This window comes from Leptinotarsa decemlineata, unplaced genomic scaffold, assembly GCF_025532065.1.
Source record: "Leptinotarsa decemlineata unplaced genomic scaffold, Ldec_3_MD MMD2_tig00004307_RagTag_RagTag, whole genome shotgun sequence".
Taxonomy (NCBI): domain Eukaryota; kingdom Metazoa; phylum Arthropoda; class Insecta; order Coleoptera; family Chrysomelidae; genus Leptinotarsa; species Leptinotarsa decemlineata.
The window spans coordinates 6,501,965-6,521,480 of NW_027412606.1; the positions used below are offsets into that span (position 1 = coordinate 6,501,965).

Consider the following 19,516-nt stretch of genomic DNA (forward strand, 5'->3'; position numbering starts at 1 on the left):
ACAGATTGTGGACCTTCTGTTATATCTATGACAAGATACAACTATACGAACTTGTTAGAGCAAGTCCACAGCGACTGCTTGACAGAAAGCTCCAGGATATGGAAAAAAAATAAGTTGAAATAACCAATTGCCCCCGAAAAAAAGTGATGAACTTCAAAAAGTCTTTAAGACTTTCAAAGTGGTATGTAAACGTAAATGGCTTGCTTGTAATAGTAAAGCAAGTCGTTCATTAGAAAAAGACCACGTATTCTAAAAACACTTTATTGTGTGATTTTCACTAGACAGTTTTACCAAAACGCAACACGTGTTTCGCCATACAATGGCTTCCTCGGGTGTGTCTTAATAACTCTATTAAAAAAGACCACGAATTGCTTAATGATTAGATTTTACTACATGCTAAAGTCTACAGGAGTCGCGTATCCGACAAAAATCCAAAGAAACAAATTCAAAAAGATTTCAAAGACAAGTTGGTATTACTCGTGGATATTCCTTAGATTGGGTATGACAACACTAATGACGGTAACACTTCACGAAGATTCTTCCAGAACGCTGAAAAAACAGCTTCAATGACGGGCAACGACATAGAATTAATAAAAAGATTCAAAACAATATTAGAGGTTTTGTCATCTGGCTTTGAAATAAACTTGGAAAAATTTTCAAGCTTCGTCAAGACTACAGCAGAAATGTACATAAATTCATACTCTTGGCAACCTGTCGCCTACAGTACCCAGAATATTGGTCCACTCATCAAGCTCATGCCTTGTTACCGATTGGACAATTATCAAAAGAAGCTGCGGAAGCTCAAAATAAACACTTTCGATAGTACAGAAAGAGTTTTTCTAGAAAGTTTTCCAGAATAGAGTGCAACGAAGATATACCTAATCGACTTTTGCTCACTTCGGACACATATTCAAGTAGCATGAGGCGAAAACAAAACAATCCAAAGAAATTATTCAGTGCTGACGCTAAGCAATTTTTTAAATTGGATGACAGCCTTCCTCAGGAATTATATGCATTAAAACTCATGTTGAAGTGAAATCTGTTGACTGCTAATAAGGTACATATTTTTTTGTAATTTTATTTATTCTTAATAATGTTATTATTTGCCGTTCTCTCATTTTATGTCTTATGTCTCATTTTATGTCTTTTTTCAATACAAAAAATATTTCATTTTACCTCCATTATTGATTTGTCTTTTTTCATTAAGAATATCACAATATGTCAATTTCTATCCATAACATTTAAAAGAAGTGAGAAAATATTTTTGGCCACGTTTTAGGTGCTTTCACCACTTTGTGCGAAGGCGGAAGAACTGGGCGTCAGCTCCAATGCGGTTTTTGATGGTATTAAACGTATTGGAAAGGTCGACAAAAATTGTGGAATTTCGAGGTCGGTTCTTCTTTGCTTTTGCGCAATCAAAACGATAATTTTTGGTTCGGATCGTCGCGTGTCATGAAAAGTGGACCCTCTACAATTGGAGACTTTCAGGACAGTGGTTGGACACCAAGGAGCCGCCCAGTCCATTCCCAAAGGCAAACATTCACCACCTGCTGGTGTGTTCCACTACAACTTCCAGCAACTTGACCAGACAATCACAGCAGAATCCTGTTTTGAGAAAATCGACGAAATGTACCGAAAATTGCATCATCAGCAACCGGCACTGGACAACAGAAGTCGTCCCATTTTGCCCCAAGACAACGCCCATCCGCATATTTCACAAATCAACGTTCGAAAATCAAACGAATTCAGCGTCGAAGTTCTGCCTCCCTCACTATACTCCCCAAACCTCTCAGCAACCGACTACCACCTTCTCAAATACTTCGGTAACTCTCTCACCGGTAGAAGCTTCGCAAATCAGGACCAGGCGAAAACAACCTTCGTCGACTTGATCGGATATTGAGAACGCAATTTTTATGCTGACAGAATCAATTGGCCTGTTACATTGGCAAAAGTGCACTGATTCAAATGGCGTGTTTTTCGATGAAATTGAATAATCATCCACTGATATATTACAGTTTGAAGCAGACTCGTAATAATGGACAAAACCTTTGAAACAACTCAATACATTTCTTCTAGAAATGTACGGAACGATTGGAATATTCTTAAACTAACATACAGGGCCGATTGGTATATTATCAATGAGAAGAAATTGATTAGTGATGAGAATAGAAGAAAAAAGCCAACAAAATCATCCTCATTGGTGAAACGCGTGTCAAAGACTACTGCTTTGGTAGCAGTAGGTTGCATTTCTTAATAAGGATCTAGAGGTGATTTCGAATTTGGGGAAAGAAACAAGGTTCAATTCAATGCCAAGGCATCGATTTTTAAAAAGATAAATGCCTCCAAATCGAATATGATAATGTCAGGACAGGCAATTTTGCTTTCTGCTTCGATGAGTTTGTTGGGTGATGAAATGGACAGCAATATGTCTATACACAATCAAGTCGCTGGAATTGCAAAGGTTGCTTCTCAAAAGTTCGTAACACTTTTGGAAAAGAAATTTTTTGGATTTCTACTACTCCATCTTGATACAAACAAAAATGAGGGAATCTTCCAAAGAAAGGAAGGAAGTAATCAATTTGAAAATAAGTAACTCTGTACATGGATGTGTAGATCATGCAAAGAAGTAACTTTCAGACACAAAAAAGAAAGTCCTTCTGAAACAGCTACTTTCATATAAACATTGAATTACACGAAAGAGAAAAAAATCTTTCGAAACAAATACTTTTATATGAACACTGATTCATACAAAAGGTACTTTTTTCTACTCAGTTTGTATTTCAAACATTCATTGTGGAATAAAATCAAATATCATTCACATGAGTTCTACTTTAAATGAATGGTAACAAATTGCACTTACATGGAACACTGTCATCCTCACTGGTATACATCGATGTTTCGCCGTGAGACACTTCCCCTAAGGTTCTTCAGTACCAAATTGGATAACATTATAGAAAATACACACAATTCATTAATGAATTACGATTTTTAATGTCACGGAATAAGCTTGATCTGCTTATGTCATCGTAATGACATTCATTAACCTATTTGATTTAATCCCAGCCAAGAGAAATCTTATTTGAATTGAGGGGGTTATATTTTTAGGAGTGATTAATTTTTGGGAAAGAAAGTTTTTGGTTTTCTACTACTCCATCTCGATACAAAAAAAAAATGAGGAAAGAAATGAGGAAGAAAGGAAGGAAGTAAACAATTTGAAAATAAGCAACTCTATACATGGATGTGTAGATCATGCAAAGAAGTAACTTTCAGACAAACTGAAAGAAAGTCCTCCTGAAACAGCTATTTTCATATAAACATTGAATTACACGAAAGAAAAAAAAATTCTTTCGAAAGAAATACTTCTATATGAAAACTGAATTATACAGAAGGTACTTTTCTCTACTCAGTTTGTATGATCTACAGAAATACCCGACTGTGGCTGCTCATCGTCTTGAGGTTCAACTCAGTACACCTCGAAGTCAACTACTTAAAAACCATTTCATTCGGAGAACTGCGTGTATGTGGAATAAACTTTCTAAGAAGGTTTTTTCGAATGAATTTAATCTTCAGCGATTCAAATCCAACGTGGATCGCTACTTTCGCAAAGGCACAGCTATTAGAGTGCGTTAAGGATTTTCCTGTAGTGTTGTGTTCTGTCTTAAAAAAATGTTCATTAGAATAAACACTTTCAGGAGAAGAAGGAATATTTTTGGGAGAGATTAGTCTTTCGGGAGAGATTAGTCTTTTGGGAAAAAGCTTTTTTCGCTTTCCACTCATCCACCATGAAAAAAATTGGGAAATTTCTAAAAAAATTAAAAAAATAAAAATGTTTGGAAATTATATTTCGAAGTATCCATTACCTCCAACTACCTACACCGTAGATTCTGGTAAATATCTGCCTGAAACAACTACTTCCTTTGTTTGAATGTGGTTGACAATGTTTAATGAATAATTTCACTAGTTCGGACTTCCATAGTCTAATATGATTTGAAATCTCTGGGAGAATAAAAATTCAGCTACTTTCTTGACTAATATCACGCTGAATATTGAATTATTTCCGAGGTATAATTCCGGTTTCGAGGTATTACTTCTCATCAGTGCAGGAAAAGTCCGAACCAAACAGCAAGGTGTCTGGGATTCGAATAATTTTATCGCGGCTCGACTACATGTATGAAACCTTCTCCTGAGAGAAATGATGTTCTCTAGTAATAGATCCATCTCGTAAACGAAGTCCCAAGCGAGAAGAAAACATCCGATGTACCAGTAATCTAGCAGAGATCAGAGCATGTCTGAAGACTACCAATTACCTACACCGTAGGTTCTGGTGAATGCCTGTCAGAAAATAACTACTTCCTTGACTGATACCACGCTGGGTATTAAATTATTTTCGACAGACATGTATGCAAGATTCCTCACAGAGGTTATTCTCGCAGATGTTTCTCATTAATCCAGCAGCAGTCGACTGTACTACATACAGTCGAGCCGTGTTGAAATTAATATAGTCCCGGGCACTTTGCTGTTTGGGTCGGATCTTTCCTGCACTCAAGACTGGTGATACTTCGAAACCGATCTGAAGGTGATCTACTCGAATAATTTCAACATGGTCCTGCTGCTGGATGAACGAAAAACATCTGCGAGACTGATCTCTGTAAGGTATCTTGTACAAATGTCTATCGGATATAATTCAATATCCAACGTTCTATTAGCCGAGAAAGTAGTTGTTTTCCCACAGGCATTTACCGGAACCTACGGTGTAGGTAGTTGGGAGAGATAAATATTTCGAGATTTTATTTCCAAATATTCATTTTCTTATACTTATGTATCTCTCCTCAATACATTCTTCATACAAAAAGAAAGAAAGTAAAAAATAACTCAAAGAAAACTCTTCATAAAGATATGTAGTGCATACATGTATGGAGATGCAAACTGAAAAAGCAGCTCTTTTTAATGAAAAGAGAAATGAAAATTTGTATGTTTTTTGTAACTAACGTTACTGCAGTTTCGTCCTATATAGACATTCTCAAACTAATACAATGAACTAACAATAATTCATTACATTCGCCAAGATATACCATTTAGGAACTTGATTGAGTACCTGAATTTACAGTTCACAATGCGGATGTGCCAATTTAAAAACCGGAGAGTAAATTAAATCGATTTGATCATTTAACAGGTTGCACCCGCAATGTTTATGCTTGTAAATTTCCAAGGATTTTAAATAATTGAGTTTGCAACCCTTCTTTGCATAGTGCAGAATTTCCGTATCGTTTAGATTCGGAAACTTGTGGTTGCATGCCAAGGAATGGTTTGAAAACGTCGAATCATTTTTTCCTAGTCTGAAGGACCTTTCATGTTCAGCATACCGTTTTTGGAAATTTCGTCCGCATTGTCCCACATAAACACTATTACACTCCGGACACTTAAGCTTATAAACTCCAGATTTTTCAAACTTGTCGACCTTATCTTTGACATTGAAAAGGAAATGAGATAACCTGGCATGTGGTTTGAATGCTACTTCAACATTGTTTTTTCTGAAACCTGCGATTATTCCTGTTCTTTTTCCAAAATATGTTAGCGTTACCAATTTCTTGATTTCTGGTTGTTTGACCTGATTATATATTAATCTGTGAGTGAATTTCCGGCTTTGTTTCCTGACTAACTTCTGGATAGTATCTGCGTTGAAACCATTATTATGACCTATCTGTGTAATTGTATCAATTTCTCTAGCTAGATTGTCTGCAGACTAAGGCAGTGCGAATGCTCTGTGCAACATTGAGTTGTAGGCTGCTAATTTATGACTGTCTGGATGATAAGAATCGCTTGAGATGGTGATGTCTGTATAGCTAGGTTTCCTGAAAACATTGAATTCGAATTTATTCTGATTGTGTGTAATGGCCAGGTCTAATAAATTCATCTGTTTCTCTATCTCTGTTTCGAGTGTGAACTGAATGTTGCTATTGAGATGTTCAAGAATGTCATAAATTGGTTCAGCTGTCGTGTAGTACCTCTGAAACAGGCAAGAATATCATCTACATATCTGTACCAAAAATAAATATGTTTTTTACCCAGGTCGGAGTTTACTATAGTGGTTTCCAAGTTGTTCATAAATATGTCTGCTAAAAGTGGACTGAGGGGTGAGCCCATTGGTAAACCTGAATCCTGTTTATTGAATTTGTTGTTGAACTGTAGGTATCTCTGATTCAGGCACACATCGGAAGCTGTTGAAACTTCACAGAAAGTGATATGGTCTACTTTGGCTTGATCTAATCTATCTAAAATGAGGGGCTTACACTCGTTGTACGGTATGTTGGAGAACATACTCTTCACATCGAATGAAAATAAAATTGAATTATGTGGCGTGGTTTGGTTCCTTATGTTTTCTAACGAAGTCAGTGAATTTTTAATGCTGTGAGGTGGGACGAAATTGGTAATATTTTTGAACAACTTGTTAAGAAGTATTACTAGTTCTCTTATCGGACTATTTATATACGTCGGGTCTTTCTTGATGACAGTAAGGTTTTCATCTCGAATGACTGACTCAATTTTCTGAACATATGCTTCTCGTTCGAAGATAACTATGGCATTCGATTTATCAGCTTTCTTGAAAACAAGATCATTATTTCTTATTTTTTGTTGTATAGTTTTTATTATGCTGGTTTCTCCACTGTTTGATAAAGAGTATGGATGGTTCTGAATTACTTCATTTCTTTTTCATTTGAAACAAATATTGTTACATGAACATTGTATTACACGATGGTGAAAGCATTTTTGAGTTTTTCTTTGAAAGTTTACATTTTTTTTGTTTGATGATGGAGAAGAAGAAAGTCAGAAAGCATTTTTCCAGGAACGCTATCAAGTTCTGTTCTTTGTTCATCGTTATTGAAGTACAATACATACTTTCTAGTTGCTAGTAAGTAATTGATAATTGATTGGCTATGTATAATGTCAATATCAAAGTAGTTTCAGTTGTTTAGGAATATATTTTTTAAATCTCAGTGGATACACCACTGTTCAATATCATGAGAGTATGTGCCAGGTTTTAAAAATATAATCTTTTCCATCTCATTCCAACTGTTGACGAAAATAAGGACAGACAATGTCTACGCGAAATTATCTAATATATTTCAGTCTATACGTGTTATTAGATATAGATTTGATACAATATTGAATTCACAGTGAATTGATCGATCTTCCCATCTGAATTTTCAACAGTTTCTGGCAACTTATCAGTTCTCAAATCATAAAACTGTCAAGTGTTTTATTATGAACTCTCTTGGTTGGATAACAAGGAAAAACGATGCAGTGATCCAGAATTGAATGAAAAATTATGTTTTTCAAAGATGCTTTATTGCTTATAAATAGTAATACCTAAATTTTGTAAATGATCTCACAGTTTTGAGGAGTTGTGTTTGTGCGCACGATGAGGTGAGTTTCAGGTTATTTTATACAAAATTGTACAACTTCTATACATATTTTCAACACATGTGTCAAAAAATATTTCCTGATTGGGTTGAATTTCAAATTCTAACTTTGTTGACCTTTGAAAAAATCAATTTTCATGGCATATTTTCCGTAATTCGACGTCTTTGATATTTAGACTAGTCTGAAACAAATATAAGATATTTCTGGAAGCAATAAAAATACCTACAATTACTGCCAAACACAGTACAAGAAGCTGTTGTATGTTTTTCGGTGTCTTGGAGAATATGTTCTTGTGATGTTTACAAATATTATGAATATTGACTATTTCTCGTTTTTCTTGGCGATAGGTGAAAATATGTCAGTCTGTTCGTGGAAAATATGGAACAAAACAAGAGCTAAAATGAAAGGATAATTAAAATGGTAGAAATTGGTGTATTATTACATTTTGAAATTATTATCATTATCATTGTTGTCTTTGTGTTTGTTGCACTTTGTTCAAATTAAAAGAGAATAAAATAATGCACAATAGTAAAAATAGGGTTGGATTATTGATTTATATATCATAATTTTTGAATCTGTTAATGAGTTATTGGCGATCCTCGAGAAAGAATATAATTTTTCTGTAATCTTTTTTTCAATATACTTGAAGTGGTCATCGAATGATAAGCAATTATCAAGTTGAAATCTCAAATACTTCACTGATGTTAATATTTCCATACGTTCATCTTCAATTTTCATATTTATGTTGTTTGTATTTATTTGATTATATTTGAATTTAGTAGTAATTATAATTGATTCAGTTTTTTTCAACGTTGAGTTTCATTTTATTGGTTTTCGAATATTTTTCTACTTTCTCTAAAACCTTATTCATTCTGCCAACAGTTTATTTTAAATTTACTCCAGTACAGGACGATAAGGTATCATCTGCAAATAAGTTGATAAACCGATGAATTGTATATCATTCAGATACAGAATGAATAATAGGGAACCAAGCACACTACCTTGTGGTATTCCTGTGTGATTTGTGTGAATATTATGATGAGAAATAATCGTTCACACGTACGCTCTGTTTCTTATTTGATAAATAATTACTTATTCATTCATAAACCATCCCTTCAATCCCATATCTTCTCAGCTTCTAAAGCAAAATACTTCTATCAATCGTTTCAAAGGTTCTTTTGAAATCTAAAAAGACAGCTACAACATATTTACCTTTATCTGTTTCATTAGTAAATTCAGTTAGCGGTAACTGAAGTTTGACGTTTGTGAGTAGTTTTGGTAATAACATATTTTGTGATAGTTAGACGTTTTGTTGAAGTTTCCGTAAGTAGAAATAGAAAACACTTATTTTGAAAAAATGGATTATTTAAACAATAATGCTCATTTAGCCGATATGCATTTCGTTTATGACCTTGCGGATGACAATGCGCGCGAAGCAAGACGTATTTACCAGGAACGATTTCCTAATCGAGTACTGCCTTCAGCTCCAACATTTGCTAGTGTCCACCGTCGTTTGGCAGAAACAGGTAGCTTTAAGAGGGCAGCTGATATTATTGGAAAACCACGAGCAGTCCGAACCCCAGAATTGGAAGAAGCTGTTTTGAACGCTCTCAAGGAGAATCCAGTAACAAGCACAAGAGTAATTGCTGAAGCTGTCAATTCTACTCAGTCCAAAGTTTGGAGAATTATCCACGATCAACAGTTTTATCCATATCATATTCAAAGGGTACAAGCTCTTTTGCCACGAGACTTTCCCCAACGCATTACTATGTGTCAATGGTTTTTGAGAAAATTGGCTGGAAATCCTCAATATTTAAGATATGTACTCTTCACGGACGAGGCAAACTTCTCCCGAAATGCTATCACAAACTCTCATAACAACCATGTTTGGGCTTTCGAAAATCCGCACGCAGTTAGTGAAAGGCATTATCAGTATCAATTTTCTGTAAATGTATGGGCGGCAATAATTGATAATTACTTGATAGGTCCTTTCTTTCTTCCGCTCCGACTGAATGGCGCAACTTACAGACACTTTTCAGAAAATGAATTGCCGGGACTACTTCAGAATGTACCATTAGAAATTCGTATCCGCATGTGGTTTATGCATGATGGGGCGGGGCTCCGTCCCATTTAAACGTTGTAGCCAGGGAATTCCTCAACACAGTCTATCCAAATCGATGGATCGGTAGGGGTGTAGAAGAACCTAACTAGGCGTGGGCACCAAGGTCCCCAGATCTAATCCCGATGGATTTTTATTTTTGGGAACATTTGAAGTCATTAGTTTATAAGACTCCAGTAGTGAACGAGGAAGATCTAAGAAACCGAATAGTAGACGTCTGTGAAACAATAAGAAACACACCAATAATTTTTGAGCGGGTACGAGATTCAATGACTAGACGACTGTATCTTCGCTGAAGGTGGAAACTTCCAACAATTTATTTGAATACAATTTACTTTTGTTTATTTTAGTTTATTCTACATATTCAAAATTTCCTGAAATAAAATGTTGACATTTCTTGCAAATTTTATTGAAACAAATACTGATTATGCACCCTTGATACAAAAATAACTATTTCGCTTAAGGATGTCATAAAGGAACGTACAGTAATGACCTCTTCAAACGAGTAAAACGTCAAATTCATTTCCAAAGCATTCTTGTGAACAAAACAAAATATTCGTAATAACTTCAACATGCATCGATTATCAAATAATCGACTTGAAGTTTTCAAGTCCAAATATTTAGAGAACGGTTGCTTACAGCGACTAGTAACAAGGGTAGCTCATTTACGTAGATATGATAGAGGAATCGATTTTTTTACTTAAAAATGTGCTAGAAGTACGCCCAAAAAAGTTATGAATCTTTAAAAAAGAAAAAGACGTGCAGGTGGCGCCCCCTACGAGTAAGAGCAATAAGAACATCAGGTTCGAATTCGACACCTCAAAAACCTCCTATTACCAAGTTTCGTTTAATTAAGTTCAGTATTTCAAAAGTTATTTGAAAAAAACGAAAATAAAAATAAAACTTCAACATCCTGTATCTTGGAAACGAAGCGTTTCCGGACATTTATTTATTTGAACAATTCATATTAGAATATTGTGACAAATCACCTCCTGAAGTTTGTCAAAGTACTTTTGAATCACCCTGTATACTACTATTTCTAAAACCTTCTATATTGGCGATAAGGTATTAATAGGTATGAATTCACTTGCTTTCATAATGTTTGTACCTTTAGGTATGGGTATAATGATACTTATTTTTAATAATTCGGGTAATTGAGCATTCTGGAGCGATGTATTGATTAAATTGAGGATTGCATGACCAGCTGTTTCAATTACTTGCTTTAACATTTTAGAATTCAAGATTTCATGGATACTACATTTATTATCTAATGACCCAATTATATCATTCAAATCTCTTATAGTAATCAATGTGAAGGTGCTGAAGGGTAAATATAAATTATTACCCAAATTGCACCATGGTTCAGAATTCCCAATACCTTGGACTGTATGTTGGTTGCTGTTTACAATGTATAGGTTGAAAGTTTCGGCAATATCAGGTTCACCTTTTTTAGTACTTACTACCCCTTCATCTTCAAATTGGATTAGGTTCGGAAATGTACGATCATTACTATTAACAGGGGTTTTTAAGAGTTTTCACATCAAATGAGAATTATTCTTGTATTTGTCTATTTTGTTATAATAATACTGAACTTTCTTTATTTTCAATGAGTTAACCACATCGTTTCCCAATTTTTTAAAAATTTTCCATCTGGTTACTTTTAAATTTTCATCTTCTACCGTAGTCACGAATATTTCATAGGCTTCATCCCGTTTCTTGATTTCGATAAAAACTTCATTGTCAAACCATGAAATATTGTTTTTGAACTTACTTGTATAGGAGAAATATTATTGACAATATTTGAATATTTTCCGACAAATTCTTCATAAAGAAAATTAACATGTATAGAGTTCAAAGACCAATTACAAAAAATGAGCTTATTCTTAATCATACTCAAATTATTATCACAAATATTTCTATATTTTCTTATTGAGCTATCTTTGTTAGATTGACTAAAGAGAGAGAAATTGACAGAAATGATTGAGTAGTCAGTAATTTTTGGGGTTAAATGAACATTTCAAACTATATTATCGTTATTGGTGAAAACCAATCTATGAATAATTGTGTATCTGGTGTCTTTCTAGTAGGCTCAGTTGATGTTTGATTCTAATGAGTTTGAATTGAAATCGCCTACCAGAATAAAACGATTTTTAGATGACACAAGCTTCTCACAAACATCCTCGAAAGCTTCTAAAACAGTTACATGAGAACTAGAAGGTGAATGATATAAACATCGTATCAACCATATTGAAGATTTGAAGTTAATTTTAACAAGTTTACCCCAGTAGTTTGATCATAGATCAGAATGTTTATAGCTAGTTTCTATTATGAATTTATGAACGAAATATTTGCATTACGACTATAATAGTATGACACTCAGTGTATACTCAAGACAGTTTGACTATAAATATTTTTTGTTTCTAGGATTGTCTATCAGAATTTTCTGTTGACTGCTTTCTGTATATTTTTGGATTCAGCGGGGGCACAAAATGAAAGAATTGAAACAAAGGAGTTCTATAGAGGAAATGAAGATAAATATGTCGATATTCTATCGAAGCCCAAGTATAATGTTCCGAATAGGCCATTTGATGGAGTTGTCGGTGAGAAAAAAGTGAAAGTGAAGCAGAAATGTAAAGGAAAGGATTGTCAAAATGGAAATGATGATACGGATGAAGATCTTCACTTCGGAAAGGAAGAAAATGATTGGAAAAATAACCATAAAATGAAAAATTATAAATATGGCAGAGAAAGTAGATCCGACATGAAACAGCTCAAGTTTCACAAAGAACGAGACGGTGGGAAAACTACCAAACACTTCCTCAAGATGGATGATTCCGAACAGCATTATGACAGAGAAGAAGATACTGGCAGAAGTTCGAAAAAACGAATAATTGAAAACGTAATTGTTGTAAAGGATAAGTTGGGTCACCTGAAAAAGAAAATTGAAGATATTGAGAAAAAACGATTCGACTCAGAAGAAAGAAATGATTGCCTTAGAAAAAATGATAAAATAATACGTAGGAAAGTAACAAAGGGACGGATATATCCAAAATTATCCAGAAATGAAGAAGATACGAAGAATTCCTCTGAGGAAGAGGAACCTTTAGAAAAAGTCAAATCTAAACTGAAAGTGAAGTATGTGGAAAGTGAAGAAAATACTCGGAAAGATAATCGAAAATCCAATTCCCGGAACCACAAAAAATTGAGAAATATCGATAGTATTGAAAAAAATGTCAACGTGGAGAAAAACACTGATTCAGGAAGTGTTGAAGATATCAGTTTCGAAGATAAAAGAACATGTGAAAAAATGGGAGGTAGGAGGGAAAAGAAGAACGATAACTGCAAAAGTGATGATGACACTGATGAAGAAGAACGTGATTTTCATACCAAAAAATTCAAATTCAGCATTAAATATGCTCACGAGAAGAAGAAGTCATCCCCTAACAGAGATGATCATTTTGTGAAAAAGATTCATGGACTCGATAAAAAAAATCGTAGGTAAGTTGAAACAGTCATTTTACATAAGTAGAAGTACAGAAAGTGAAAAAGTAGTCTTTTTCAGTCAGGATTCAGAACAGTCCTAAACACAATATCTTCCATTTGTTTTTGGATTAAAAACTTTTCCTTTTCCACATTTTCATCGGCATGTGTAAAAAAGAAAATTTACGAAATTGGAATCATCATTCGTGATTCGACTTTGAATTGTTCATATCATTCACAAATGTTTTTAAAGAGACAATCGCAAAAACAGTGTATGTAAAGCAACTACTCCAAACAACAGATATAGAATTACAAGAAGAAATTTTTTATACAACGAATATCGAAAATGGAAACTAAATTATTTGTTGGAATTTCCATACAACAAACTGAATGAAATATTGTTGATATTTAAATCCACTAACAAGAATCATGACTGTTTTAAATATTTTGGACAAGAATTCCAAGAACAAATACAAGATTCGACAGTGAATGAGGTGGAAAGTGCAATAAAATTGTGCATACAACAAACCGAATGAAATATTGTTGATATTTAAATCCACTAACAAGAATTATGACTGTTTTGAATAGTTTGGACAAGAATTCCAAGAACAAATACAAGATTCGACAGTGAATGAGGTAAAAAGTGCAATAAAATTGAAAAATTGTAAAATTTTGGTAGATCGAGGAATTCCAGCAGAAATACTGAAGACAGGAGAAAAGAAAGCGACTTATTTTAAAAGCGTGCCAAAATGACAAAATGCAAAAAAGGTGATCGAATAATCTGTGCAAATTAGATAAGAGTCGCAAAATTATAGGTAGCGTACAACAAAATATAAAATAATAAAAATTAAATTGAAAGTATACGACACAGAAATCGATAACCAATAAGGTCATTATGTTGAAATTATTGCAAAACAGTAGCTATGGCAAAAATAATGACTTCACGATTTTAAACAGAACTCCATATCACGAAACAAGTTGCCCAATGCCACGAAGCGGTTGAGAATTGCAGAAAAACTTGAATGACTAGTAGGTAAGAGGTAAAACAGGAATCCTTGACGTAAAATCACTCTTCGCAAACACCAGAACGGCAATATTTTTCTCGACACACGTTTCACTAATCAAATTGGTGTTTTCAGGCGATGAAGTAAACTTCATATTCTGAAGACTAAATATAATGACATTAACCGACACAGTCAACAAAATCGTGATGAAAGGAATTTTTTCAAAGCAGATTTCTGTCAACAGATGATTAAAATAGATCCATTATCAACTGACCTATTTAATATACTGTTGGAGCTAATATTTAAACCAACGGTACGAGTCTGGACAAGAGGCAGCAATACAAAAGTTTCGCAGACAACAAAAAGTATTTGCAAAAGTCAAAGAAGAAGCTGGTTTGCAAATAAACCAAGAAAAAAAAAGAATATATGGAGATAAGGATGGATATAACAAAAGGAAATGAATGAATAACACTACTAGAAAATGAGAGGAAATATAAATTTGAAAGAGTACCTGAGTTTGAATATCTAGAAGCAGACAATCAGAAACAATAAAATAGGCTTTTGAAATCCATGAGACAATGATAGGGCCAACATTACTAGACGCAGACAAAACTTGAATCATGAATCAGAAGAAAGGAAGAAAGGTGGCGATCTGGGAAAGGAAAATAGTGCGAAACATTTTTGGAGGTGTAGAAGAGAAAAATAAAGAAAACGAAGGAGTCAAGAGTTGGTGCTGATATACTACATGGATCAATAAGTCCCGATACTAACCCAGAGATGGCGCTCTTAGTAAACCGGTAACCACGTCTTTCTAGAGTACTAACCTTTGCTTGAAACGTGTCGAAATTTTAAGTCGATCGGACCAGAAACAGCTGAGTTATCGAGGTTAGAGTAAAGTCGTTTTGTAGTTTGTTTAAAAAATGGAAAAAACCGAGATTCGTGTTCTGATAAAACATTGTTTTTTAATGGGTAAAAACACCGTGCAAGCGAAAGAATGCTCGGGTAGACCTGTGGAAGCTGTTACACCGGAAAATGTGAGTGAAGTGACAAAAATTGTAATGAAAGATCGTAAAGTGAAGCTCCGTGAGATTGCTGAGATGACACAGATATCATATGGAAGTGTATTTACTATCCTTCATGAAAAATTGAGCATGAAAAAGGTTTTTTCTAAGTGGGTGCCGCGATTGCTTTCGATGGAACAAAAACAGCAACGAGTCGATGATTCAGAAAACTGTTTATCGCTATTTACTCGCAACAAAAAAGATTTCTTGCGTCGTTACGTGACCATGGACGAAACATGGATATATCACTACACTCCAGAGTCAAAGCGGCAGTCATCTGAGTGGCGCACAGCTGGCGAAAGCCGTCCGAAACGTCCGAAAACGCAGCAGTCAGCTGGCAAAGTGATGGCGTCAGTTTTTTGGGATGCGCATGGCGTGATTTTCATTGACTACCTCGAAAAAGGTAAATCGATCAACAGTGATTACTATATTGACTTACTGGTACGTTTGAAGGAGAAAATCGCAAAAAAACGACCGCACATGCAGAGAAAAAAAATCCTTTTTCACCAAGACAATGCACCTTGCCACAGGTCGATGAAAACAATGGCAAAATTAAACGAATTGGGCTTTGATCTGCTTCCCCACCCCCTATACTCACCAGATTTAGCCCCCAGTGACTACTGGCTCTTTGCTGATCTTAAAATAATGCTCCAGGGAAAAAGATTTGGCTCAAATGAGGAGGTCATCGCTGAAACTGAAACTTATTTTGAAGCGAAAGATACATTTTTTTATAAACATAGTATTGAAAAATTGGAAAAGCGTTGGAACCATTGTATCACCCTAAAAGGAGATTATGTTGATGAATAAAAAAAATTTTGTAAAAAAAATGTTGTTTTCATTGTTAGTCTCGGGACTTATTGATCCATGTGTTATGGAAGACTCCATACAACAGAAAATTAGAGCAGGGGGATTAAGGTAGCTGAGACATATTCTTCGAATGCCAAAGACAAGAAATATCTTAAAAATACTGCAAACAGGAAAAGCAGGAAAGAAAATAATGGGTCGACCAAGGAATAATGTGACAGCTGTGATATAGAAGAAATGGGAATGATGAATTGGAGGAAACAAGTAAAGGACAGGACGAAGTGGAGAAAGCCTAACAAGAATATATGAACCAAGGCCCTCTAGCGTTTGAGAAAGAAGTAGTGATTGGTTCAACACTTCAATGAAATGAATAATTTCCACTAGTTATTTTATTTTTAAGACCAGTTTCGGGTTTTACCCCATCATCAAGTATAAAACTAACGTGGGAAATCTGAAAGCTCGGTTATATCTGGAGTTTTTAGGTAAACTAGAAGGAGAGGTAGTTGAATCAACAAGGGTGCCAACTGTGATAGGTTAGGTTAGGTTAGGTCCAAAGTGAGTGGGTCTATTCGACCCTTCACCGCAACCCGCAAGGATTTATTGTGGCTCACACCTATTCACACTCGGCCAAATAAACCCAGCTTCTTAAGGCAGATGGTATGAAATTCAACACTGAAGATTATAGAGGTTGTTGAACTAATAAATTCAAGAGTGGAGATCTACATGAATCGAGTTGCTCGTTTAGAGGTATATATTTCGTGTTTTCAATTGATTTGTTTATTTCTATGGCTTTCATCAAATTCATTTTCTTCCCTTTATTACACATGTGTAGGATTTTGAGGTTATCTTCTCTTATCTTGTGTTTCAATTCTTGTAGATGTTCATACATTGTAGATTTGTTGTCCAAACAGACGTGATTACGGAGTCTTGCATCAAAATTTTTTACCGGTTGGCCTGTATATACTGCAGAGCATTTGTCACACTCTACAGGCCAAACCGGAAGGAATTTTGACGTAAGACTCCGTGAACACGTCTGTTTGGACAAAAAATCTACAATGTATGACCATCTACCAGAATCAAAACACAAGATGAGTAAAGATAACCTCAAAATCCTACACATATGTAATAAAGGGAAAAAATGAATTTGATGAAGCCATGGAGATTAACAAATCAATTAAAAACCCTAAATATATACTCCTAAATGAGCAACTCGTTTTATGTAGGTCTCCACTCTTGAATTTATAAGTTTAACAACTCCTATAATCTTCACTGTTGAATTTTATAGTTGCACCCTTGTTCATTAACCTACCTCTCCTTCTAGCTCACCTAACAAATCCCGATATAACCGAGTTTTCAGATTTCCATGTTAGTGTAAATATGAAATAACTAGTGGAAATTAGACGAAAGTGTTTTTATCTATCTATCAAACTCTCTACTACAATAAGCAAAGGTCTATTGTGGCTCACATCTATCTAAACTCGATCAAATGAATTAAGCTTTTTAATGAAGCCTTGTGAAGAATCATCCATTCCAAGGTTGATAGATCTTTGTACATTTTCCTCAATTCAGTGAGAACCTGCGACAACCTACCCACTTCTTTGCCACACAACTGTGTTGCTTGGTGAGTAGGTCTTCTGTACACATTTCAGTGACACATTTCCTTCACTGCAGGGTATCAATAGCACCCATTAATTAATAGACGCCCCCTTTATCCTCTCAGATGATCTCAGATACGTGTGGACTATCTTCTGGACAGCCATTATTACATACTGAAAATAAGGAAGAGTTTATTGGTAGACCAGGAGGTTTCGGATGCTCAAGAAGCATGATTCTCATCTTAGTGACCGCAACACACTTTCCATGTGAGAGCACCTGACGACGTATTTGATTCAGCCATGCAGAGATTTTCAGATTCTGGTTTAGGTGAATCATCATTTTAGCATACCTAAGTATTCACTGATCTGCTCAGGGGGAGTTTATTTATCTCCTGATGTAGAGTTTGTTCCTGCTGCTCAATGCTTTCGACGTAGTGATAATTGGGTTCACGTTTGTACCACCTAATCTTCTAGGTTTGTTAACAGGATCAGGAGTTGGAGAACTGAGAAGCTCTTTTTTTGATCCGATTTCACATGCTAGACAATTGGGATGATTCAGTCGGTATCCGTCTCCTCTATAGACTTGAGTGTCGAATTCTACGATAACTTTAAGGTCCATGAAGAAGTAGAAGCTAGAGAGAGGGTGTCCATCACGGCAGACAGTTTCTAAGATGAGAGCACCTGGTATCTCCAAGGTTCCGTTAGTGACAATGAGTAGACTCAGAGCCATACGACTTATCGATACGGATATACACTCTTTGGGATGAGGCTGTCATTAGGAAGGACTCGTACCTCTACGGGGCAGGGGTATTTTAACGCCCCTACTACAAGCAGAATCTGGGAATAAATGAATAAAATATGCACATCCATGAACGAATTATTGATATTTGCTGACTTCTCTGGTCATTATTGAACCTTTCTATGTTTTATATATTCAAAGGTAGAAATGAATGTATGAGTTGTACACTCGTTCGACAAATGATTTTGTAAAAGCTAATTGGAAAAATCAATAAAATATTGAATATGGGGTTGGAAAGTATTCTAGGAAAAATGTGGAAGCTGTGCGATAAGTATATGTGGATATAGATGAAACTGAAGGATTTTAATAGTTTTCTCTCCGCAGACATTTTTTTTACTTCGACCTCTTACTTATGCCTCTGTTTCCGGGAGAAGATAATTTTGACTTTCTATTTGTTTGAAAGTTAGCAATTGTTGAAAATGTCCCACTTATGTAACGTTGGAAGGTAACAAGATAAAGATTCTTCAATATATTTCAAGTCAGTTCGAGTTTTATTGCGAATCATAACACAACCATGTATAAATTGCAAATGTAACAGTAGTTTAACTGGCCTAACTGCTGTCATGCATCTGTGATTGAGTTCAATAATAAATTTTCAATTGTTTCGCAGGTTGAATGACGATGAATCCGATGAAGAAGATGAACTTCCGAAACGTCTATACCACGTAATGGATGATGAAGAATGATTCCCAATATTTCCTACTTGTATTATAGGATCCTTCACACCAAAATCATTTCACGTCAGTGACATCCGAATCGTTCCACATCGGTACTGTTTCATACTAGCCCTACGTTGATTTCTTTGATAAATGTTGCAATGTACCGAAACAACCTAAGTACCTGAAATGAAAATAGCTAAAATGTATATACCTTTGTACCTTAACTTTTTCTGACAAGTAAAGTATTACCTGATGAAACAATTAACTGAATTAGATAAGGTATTTGAAAATTATTTTTTTTATTTTCATTCAATAATTGAAAATCTATGGCGGCAGTTGTATCACCAACAGCAGTGAAGAATCCTGCACTGACACCTGTCGGATATAATCCAACGCCCTTCGTGGTATAAGCCAGGGGAATAGTTGTTTTCTGATGGGTGTCAGGCCATAAAACTACAGTGTAGGTGTGAATGAATTGTTCTTTTAGATGATTTGATTTATAGCCAGTCTTCAAGTATACTCACTGACTATATGTGAACACTTCGTTTTAAACTAGCTGCTGGTTAGAACGTT

General features: G+C 35.0%; 1 protein-coding gene across 1 annotated transcript; it reads left to right on the top strand.

The window, feature by feature from the left end:
* Nucleotides 1-7,092: 7,092 nt before the first annotated feature.
* Nucleotides 7,093-19,233, top strand: LOC111511583 (uncharacterized). Its single transcript, XM_074178872.1, has 3 exons — nt 7,093-7,425; nt 11,966-13,039; nt 18,895-19,233. Exons 1-3 carry the CDS (start codon nt 7,421-7,423, stop codon nt 18,968-18,970), a joined length of 1,155 nt encoding a protein of 384 aa, XP_074034973.1. The 5' UTR covers nt 7,093-7,420; the 3' UTR covers nt 18,971-19,233.
* The last annotated feature ends 283 nt before the right edge of the window (nt 19,234-19,516 follow it).

What these genes read in the sequence shown, in the direction of transcription:
- LOC111511583 (XM_074178872.1), top strand. An exon ending in CTCGATAAAAAAAATCGTAG is followed by an intron (nt 13,040 to 18,894) that starts GTAAGTTGAAAC and finishes ATTGTTTCGCAG; the next exon opens with GTTGAATGACGATGAATCCG.